At 34.3% G+C, this 9,764-nt stretch overlaps 1 protein-coding gene across 3 annotated transcripts in view; it reads right to left on the bottom strand.

The window, feature by feature from the left end:
• Positions 1–7,649: 7,649 nt before the first annotated feature.
• Positions 7,650–9,764, bottom strand: part of LOC137652520 (fibronectin type-III domain-containing protein 3a-like) — a 211,875-nt gene continuing 209,760 nt past the window's right edge. For 2 of the 3 annotated variants that reach the window (XM_068385974.1, XM_068385975.1), the window contains exons 14-18: positions 9,074–9,289; positions 8,762–8,928; positions 8,441–8,565; positions 7,955–8,149; positions 7,650–7,838 (exon numbers count right to left, since the gene is read on the bottom strand). In XM_068385974.1, coding sequence (XP_068242075.1) covers positions 7,707–7,838; positions 7,955–8,149; positions 8,441–8,565; positions 8,762–8,928; positions 9,074–9,289 — 835 coding nt within the window. In that variant the 3' untranslated portion in view covers positions 7,650–7,706. The remainder of the gene's footprint in view (positions 7,839–7,954; positions 8,150–8,440; positions 8,566–8,761; positions 8,929–9,073; positions 9,290–9,764) is intronic. The other variant, XM_068385976.1, reaches the window with a different exon arrangement.

Raw genomic sequence — 9,764 nt, 5'->3', positions numbered from 1 at the left:
TACTGCTAAATATACCAGAGAAAAAGAGATGCATGGAATGCCAGGAATAAACCTAGCTCGCTCACTCTTTGAGACTCGGTATAGATAACTGGGGTGTGATAGAGCCTTCGACCATAGGTCCCTCACCAATTAGACCTCTCCTTCATCAACTTCCCACATATCTGAGCAATGCTGGTACTAAATTCATCAAAATGGTCCACCCAAATATATAACTCTTAAAAGAAGAATAAGAACAGTGTTGTATAATAAACCAGACATTCACTTGAATGCAGATATAATTATTATTACTAGCTAAGCTACAATCCTAGTTGGAAAAACTGGATGCTATAAGCCCAAGGGCTTCAAACTGAAAAATATCCCATTGAAGAAAAGAAATATGGAAATAAACTACAAAAGTAGTAACACCTTGAAACAGTAACAACATTAAAATAGATCTTTCATAAATAAACAATAACAAGAGACTTATGTCAGCCTGTTTAACATAAAAAAATGTGCTGCAAGTTTGTATTTTTGAAGTTCCACCTGATTAGGAAGATCATTGTGAGAAAGTGTGGGGGACACGTTGCTGGTCCTAATTGTAAGGTCCACCCTGGGGCATGGAGGAAAAAAATCATGTTTTGTTTTTTTAGAAGCGATACAACTCATTTTGTAAATATGAGCAATTTGACCAAGACATTATTTTTTATTAAAATTTAGCTTTTCATCATTACTAGCTACCAAAATTACTTGAGGTTAACCCTTTTACCCCTAATGGACGTACAGGTACGTTTCACAAAACTCATCCCTTTACCCCCATAGACGCACTGGTACGTCCTTGCAAAAAACTGCTATTTACATTTTTTTTTGCATATTTTTTATAACTATGAGAAACTTCAGGCATTTTCCAAAAGAATGAGATCAACCTGACCTCTCTAAGATGAAAATTAAGGCTGTTAGAGCAATTTAAAAAACAAATATATTGCAAAATATGCTTGAAAAAAAAACGCCTGGGGGTTAAGGGCTGGAAAGTTCCAAATAGCTTGGGGGTAAAAGGGTTAACAGTTTTTACATAAGTTTCCACTTAGTACCTTTGAATAAGATAACATAATGCACTGAATAAAAATGTGGCAGTCTTTACTCGACAATTTAAAAACGAAATGCCGAATTTAACACGCTGAAAGCCTATTCTATTAATTGGAGAAAAAAAACAAATGATAATATATAGAATATAATTCATATATCTGCAGGCAATAGTAGAGTATACATTTTACTTATATAACTATTATGTATAAAGAATATTTGATATAATTACACAAGGCTATGGTACACAAAAGTCTTAGAATGCTAAATTGTCACAATATCAAAAAATATACTTGAGGGCCAAAGGATGAACCTAGATAAACAAAAAACAGCAACAAGGTGCACAGTTACCCCCTACTTAACAAGCGTTTAGACCTTTGCATCACACTACACGCATCCATTCTTTCCAAAAACTCAAAAAAAGAAAAAAAAAAAATATCTACGATTTCTAAAACAACCTAGATCACTTGACAGCATTTTACGACACTATTCTGGCACCAAGTCACCCAACCACAAAAATTTATGGATAGAAGTGTATATGAAGCAAGAGTCTAACCCCATGAGGAACAACATTAACGGAATACTAATATTGTCATATCGTAGCTATTCCTTTCCAAAAAATGAACTTTTTCTTTTTTATTTTTCTCTAGGCCATAACACCGTACAGGAAAGTAACATTGCATACAGTTGGTCTGTCTAAGTAGGGCTTCCCAAAATTCTCACTCTCGTTCTCTTTCTCCCTCTCTCCCTCATCACGGAACAGATGCTCTTTATTTCGTGTTGACTGGACGTTCACGATACGGTCCATTAAATCTACCTTAATCGTCATACAATTGTGTGTGCATTTTACAGTGATTATAGAAAAAAAACATCAGTACTGCATATCAGTCGCTAAAAACCTCCTGTACCATATCGACTAAATATTCATGTTGCTGCAGTATCAGTGGGCCAGAAATTCTTCGGCTAGAACATGGCCAAGGAATAATAATTTCAAACTACACTATTTCAATTTCATACTCAAACCTCTAGGAAAAAATAATTTCACGTACACAGATGTCATTTGCCAAAATTATTGGGTTGAGCACATCTTTATAAAAATGGACAAATTATCAGTAAAACAAGCCAAAATGTGTAACAAATTTTACCTTGAAATAATCAGCAATATTCAACCCTAAGTAATTTACATATACATACATATATAAACATATATGTATACATATATCCGGGGTTTGTATTACCGAAATGCACAACCTAATATTTATAAATGCTTACGCACTGTACTCTCACTCCTAAATACAGTGTTGAAAAATATCATTTAATGAAGAATGCCTCACAGCCAGCTTAGCCTACAATAGCAGGTGGTTTTTCAGTAGCCAATCTGTTTAAAAGTTAAAGTAATAATCATTAAATGATATAAATTTTCATAAGTCTGCCATCAAACAACTGGATATTGGACTTGTTTGAAAATAAAAATAATTACAAGTAGTGTAATAACAAAAAAGGATATACAGTTTATAAACAATATCTTGGCTTATATTCATCTGTAGATTAGGATAAAAAAATATCCAGGTGTGCGCATTCAGGTATGCATATTGTTCCGCACAGTGAGCATCACCATCCGCATTAAGATACATGCATGTACCTACTTACTGTGAAAGCACAAATCCTAATAATGCTAGAACATTGTGTGTACTGTGCAGTTTAAAGTAAATATAAAAAACTGTACCATTGATACGCAAGCATTCAATATGGCGAAGGGATTATGACCATGAAATTAAAGCTATTCTATATCCTTATTTCACCTACAGATACAGTAGAACTTGCAGTACTGTATTACACAAAAGATACAGGTAGGCATGAACATTTATCAAAAAAGTCCAGTAAAGCACAAAATAAATAGATCTATCTCCATGTGATAAAAAATAAATCAAAGTTTTGCAGAGCTCCAAATAAATATGATGCAGCAAGCTTTCTATTCACGTGCCTATAAAAGCGGACAATAGCGGAAATTTTAACCACCTTCCTACAGTATCCTTGTAAAATACTGTACGTACACTTTTGACATAACCATTGTTTACTAGATGGAAAATTTTTTTTTTCTAAAACTACCATCTGTAACATGATGGGTAAGTTCATTCCATAAATTCCAATTTCTTCTCACTCTGGATACCCTTATTATAAAGTTTCTCTTTCCTGCATTAGCTAATTGCTTTGATATTAATTAAATTTAAATCGTCCACTATTTAAAAATTAATATATCACCATCTTGCAAGCATAATGATTATAATTTCAAAAATGTACTTTTAACAGAGGTGATTAAAAGCCGTAAAGTTGCGTTCCACTGACCTGCCAATATAGTTTATGAAAAGGCCCCTAAATGTATGTTCCTATGGCCTGCCAATAAGATTGATTCAAGTCCTTAAATTCACGTCCCACTGACCTACGTCTCAAACACTCTAACCTTATTAGACCATTAAGGACCTTGGGTCTTGGCTAATTTCAGAGGTAAAAGGAACAGTAACAGTATCTTGAAGTGCATACCAATATACCTGGGTTCACCTAGTTACAAGAAAAACCCTTGTCAAACAAAATATGATTATGCTATGAAAATAAACTACCTAAATTATAAAAAAATATGATTAGTATACCTAACATTATCACACGTATGCATTTTTTTTTTCCATATTAAAATGCTATCTCAGGAGAACCTGCAGTTCCATATATTGTCTCAAATCATGACAGTTCAAATTGTGCAACACCGGAAATTTTCAGTTGTATAAAAGAAGAATTTTTCTTCTAATCTACCCTACTTACCGAGAGGCTAATTAGTGTATCTCCAAAATGCTTCACAACAGTTATTAAATAATCACAAACTTAATAAGGTTTGCTATATATATATGGTCATAATGCTCATTAAAAAAAAACTATATAGGCATTTCCCAAGTTGAAACGGTAACTTACTCATAATTTCTTCCAAGCGACACGGAGGAGAGGAGTAGAACTTTGCCATAACATACGAAGTCCCATTCACAATGTACTTTTTAATTATTTCATCATGCATCTCGACATTTTACCTTCAGTAAATGCTATAATCACACGGTACTTTTAATATGATCCCTATTTCCCAGTGTTATAAACAATTGTTAAAATTACAATACAGAACATTTCAATACAGCACATTTCAAGTTTACACATCTGTAAACTACAAAACATTTGAATCCATTACTAACTGTATTATCTTTCGTAGAAAACAAAAGTTGATCGACTGTAAGCTACAACACATTTGAATCCATTACTAACTGTATTATCTTTCGTAGAAAACAAAAGTTGATGTGGAGTACAGTACTCGGTAACAGTGCAGTGTCTGCTATTCGACAGCTTAACAAAACGGCAATACAAATTTCTACACTATGTTGATCAGAGGAAATGCTAAAATAAATTATATAAATCTAATACAGAGGCTTCTCACAGACAAGTTTATACAAATTTCTCCGATAAGGAACTATATCTCAAACTGGTAACCAATTCACATAATTAACGTCATATTACAAGTTTTTAGCCTCTTCAATAAGGAACTCAATCTTAAAATGGTGAACAATCCACTCACATTAATTAACTTATTACAAATTTAGAACCTCTCGAAACAATGTGAAAATTAGAAATTCGGGAATAAAGACAGCTTGAAATTATCATGCCAAACTAAGCAAAAACCTCGATATTTGTAGATTAAAGAAACAAGTGTTGGAATTATCACCTGAAATACAACTGTGCCAGCAAAGAAACCATCTGTTACATTTTGATTTGCAGAATTTGATTAATATCTTACTAATAAACTTTGTGGTCTAATTAAACTGAGCATACCCCATCCTAAAAGAAACCCTGCTGCAATAATGAAAAAACTTTAATAACTAGTAAACTATAACCCTCTATATGAATGTCCAGGACAGTAATACCTTTTTAAACAAAAGGAATTTTTAGTTTTCGTTACTATACTATTCAAGGATTAATTTCTTTAGTGTAAAGAATATGGTAATCTTGATTAGCAAATTTTGTCTAATCAGCAGTTTTCTGAGGGAAAATTTATCTGTAGGACTAAAAACTCCATACGTAATGTGACATTTTCAGATTCTGAATGTGCATATCAATGCAAAATCTATGGCCACGATTTATACCGTACTTATAAAATTAACGCAAAATATTGAAGATCCAAGTCTGAAATACGAGTCCTCTTTTAGTCCACTTCAATGATGGTTTGGTTGTTATGTCATACCGCATAGTGATACTACATTTATGAGTTTTTATAACGAGTCTGAAATACGAGTCCTCTATTAGTCCACTTCAATGATGGTGTGGTCGTTATGTCATACCGCATAGTGATACTACATTTAAGAACATTTTAGAACAATGAGTTTTTATAATGAATAAAATTGATGTTCAATGAACAGACCTCTCTCCTCTTAATAGCTGTATCAAATGTATCAGTGTTCAACTAGACTTGTCCTACCCTGTGCTAGGTGTGCTAGGTCATTTGTACATCAAACTACCCTAACACAATCCCACTTGTGCAAACGGATGCCGACAAACCATTCTTAGGCAAACTGGTCAGGTACACAATGTCAAGTTTACTGTAAATCTATTCATACAGTATGTGCCAAGTGTATAGACTTCAAAACTTATTTTTCAAGTAAAAAATAAGTCTTTTACTGCATTACGGTCCCTTCCCAGCCCATCGATTGCATCTAAGTGCTTAAACTCTTCGCCCTACCATTCTCCAAAACTGTCAAGGTAAATAATGCCCTGGAGCTAAATACTGTTGAAATAAAAGTATCCACCACTTATTGCACCGACAATATTAAAGCACAAGGAAATACTGTGATATACTGGATATGTAATGCATACATATCTATAGAGTGAATATATCCAAGACAGCTCAGATGACTCGACATCTACCACTGCACCAGATGTGACCCGCCGCGAGCTCATTACTGCTGACTGAGCCACGCGGGGACAAAACACCAACCACTTTTGAGCACCAAGAGTTGTTGCTGCTATTGTGTAGCAACATTCAGCAACAGCAGCAGCAGCAGCAGTAGCAGCAGCAGCAGCAGTAGTAGCAGCAGCAGTAGTAGTAGTAGTAGTAGCAAGGAAATCGACATCCTTTATTTTTTTTTTTCTGGTTAAACTTATTGACGTGCCTTATTAAATTGCTCACAATATATAACTGCTCCATGCTAAGTACATAGGGATTGAGGCATAGGAATACTATCAGTGGCAGCTAAGTTTGGTCCATTGTTAGTGTGGGGGGGAGGGGGGCTAGCTTTTAAAACTTATAAAATAAGTGTCTAAATATGGAGATTTCAATTCACGGAATGTGACTGTTTTTACTCAAAAACTACCAAGAAAAAATATATAAATTTCATTAAACTATAGGAATTCGTAAAAGAAATCTGAATACAGAGACTGTATATAAAACTTATCTTTCACAACAATCATAACAACACATATTGCAGCACATTCAAGTTAATGGAGTGTGCTAAAAATACACTTTGGGAAGCAGGGATTGTTTTTTTATAACTGCACATAAAGTCAGCACCTTACATGTATCCTTATTTTTTTTCCAAAACGAGAGTGAATGATGCATCCAAGCAACATGGATAACAACAACATTGTGCATAAAATGCCTCATAGATCCCCTACCTATCCACTCTCATTAACATAAGTTTCATAGTAAGACATCTTTTTATATTTTTTTTTTTTCAGCGATATACTGTACCAAAATTTTTTTTTTCTAAGCACTTGTATAAAAAGCCTAAACATCTATTTAAACAATAACCTTGTACAATATTTGTTTGTCACAAATTATGCACCATTACACTCCCATTGATTAGAGTTATATAAAATGAATCAAAGACTGCTGGTCCGAGACCAAGTAGGGCCGGGAGGCTGCGCTTCTTGCTAGAAGTGGCTCCTCTATTCTATCTCTCCGCCATTAGCGCCAGAGTTCGATCAAAATGCTGATGGAACAACCAACAGCTAAAGCAGTTTGTGTCCGTCCTGCACTAACAAACAGTCATTATACACCAGCCTTGCAATGCCCTGAGATCTACTTTTGGATCGAAAAAATTGTTACGTTAGAAAACTCCTCTAGGATCTGCCGTGGCCACCTCGTCTTGAAGAGATGACTTCGTGAGAAATGGATAAACTATAGAAAATGGAAAACTACCAGACAGATCTACCAAGTGTGTGTGTATATGTTTATATGTATGTATGTATCAATTATATATATATATATATATATATATAATATATATAATATATTATATAATATATAATATAATATATATAATATATATATATATATTTTATATATATATATATATATATATATATATATATATATATATATATATATATATATATATATATATATATATATATATTTTATATATATTTTATATATATATATATATATATATATATATATATATATATATATATATATATATATATATATATATATATATATATATATATATACATATAAGTATATATAGATACACATACATGTATAATATATATTTATATATAATATAACTGTATATATACTAAATTATAAAAAAAATCTAAGTTTAAGCTATATCGCAGGGTTACCGCTCGGTCCCGGGGATGAGAAGGCGGTAAAAGACATTTGCGGCAACGGCACACAACAATGAAAGAACCACCAAAATCACAACTGCTTTATGTTGATCGCTTAGCATATGCCACTGCATGCCAGCCTCCTGAAAAGAGAGAGAGCGCGCCCCAAGTTAAATGAGCCTGTTCGCTAGTTTATGTAAGCACGTTTCATATACATTTTTCAAACAAACTTGAGCCAATTGGTTAAGAAATTTCCTACCTTTGTGGGGTTGGTAGCTGTCTTTGTGGTCAATACAGGTGCTGGCTTGGGGGTATTGAAAAGGGTTGGTGAAGAATAAGATCCAGACATAGTTTCCCCATCTGCACACATACGGACACCACAAACACGAACATAATAACCAGTCTGGGGTTCTAGGTCAGTCAGTGCAAATGAAGTCTCACTGCCAGTATAAACCTAAAATGGAAGGAAAAAGTACAAGTAAAGTTTTGAATATTTTTATAGAGCATTCAGTAGTAGATGAACTTTTTCAATAAAATCTAGAGCCTATTTAATGAAGAAAAAAGTATGAATAAAGCTTTGAATATTTTTATAGAGCATTCAGTAGATCAACTTTTTCAATAAAATCTAGTGTATTTAACAAAGAAAAAAGTACTAGTATAGCTTTGAATATTTTTAAAGAGCATTCAGCAGTAGATCAACTTTTTCAATAAAATCTAGTGTCTATTTAACATATAAAAAACCTACCAGACAATAGTCTTGGTCTTTAACAGCAACCTGGAGGCGATACGCCATGGAATCTTCACCGGGGCAACGTACGCTACACCACTCTACTACGTGGGTTCCTTCTGCTCCTTCGGTTACGCGAGGGGCTTTTGGAAAAAAATAAAAAAAAAGAACTCTTTAATTGCTTGAATATCATTACAACTGTCATTGGTGAAGGTTTTGTTAATGATTTGAAAAATTTATCTATTAGAAAAAAAAAATTAAATTCATATAATGATATGTACTGTACAGTGTCTTAAATTCTATGCAACTCGGTGTATATCACTCCCACGTGTTACTAACCTTTAGGAGGTGGGGGTGGAGCTTTAGTAGTCGACAGGTGAACCACAGGAGAGTAAGGTCCAACGCCAGCCTCATTGCTCGCGCATATCCGTAAGCGATACTCCGTGTTCTCGTCAAGCCTTACCAACTTGAAGTTTTGATTGGTGCCGCTGTATACCTGATAAAACCTAACAGGAGAGTAAATTTATAGAGTTTAAGCAATTAATCATTTGTTTAGAAAGATTTATAAGAAATATTCCAAGAGACATTTTAGTCATAGTTTCATCCTGTTTCAAAGATAAGCACACTAACAGAAAACTATAAGACACTTACTCCCTTGTGCCACTGTGGGGGTTCAAGAACTCCATCTGCAACGAATAAGTAAGCATATCCACATTACGTCCGTCTCCCCACTTCAAGCGGAGGGAGTTATACGAGGCCCTAACCAATTCTATGTTGGGAGGAGTAGGTGGAAGAGGGCGAGTAGTTACTTTGTGGTAACTACTGAAGCAACCTGCACCAACGCTATTCAGTGCTTGGATACGCATCCTGAAAAGAGAGTTACAGATCACTAAACTTTTTTTTGTTTTGAGAAACCTGTTTTATGACTAATATAATACTCAACTTGGGAGCAGGGATCTCCAAAATGCCTGACATCTTCAAAAACACAAAATAACACAGAGCTACGAAAAATACGGCCGAACGTTCACAGGTGCTAACATGGAATGATGGGAGAAGGATAGGTAGTGGTGGTGGTGGTGGAGCAGTAGCTGTAGTGAACGACACTTTGTAGTAACGGGGGATTTGGAGGAGGGAGAAGTCTAATTGGAGAGGGATCTCTGGTAGTGGATTCACTTGCCCCAGTTTTAATACAGACACCCTTTAGGGGTGAGCGAGCTGGATATATTCCTGGCATTCCATGCAACTTTTTTCTCTGGTATATTTACCAGTATTTATACCTTTGAAATGGTGCTTTAAGGAGCATTTCACTGGGTGACACAGGTTCCTCCCCCAGAAATAGATT

This window comes from Palaemon carinicauda, chromosome 13 (assembly GCF_036898095.1).
Source record: "Palaemon carinicauda isolate YSFRI2023 chromosome 13, ASM3689809v2, whole genome shotgun sequence".
Taxonomy (NCBI): domain Eukaryota; kingdom Metazoa; phylum Arthropoda; class Malacostraca; order Decapoda; family Palaemonidae; genus Palaemon; species Palaemon carinicauda.
This window is presented reverse-complemented; position numbering and strand designations above follow the sequence as displayed.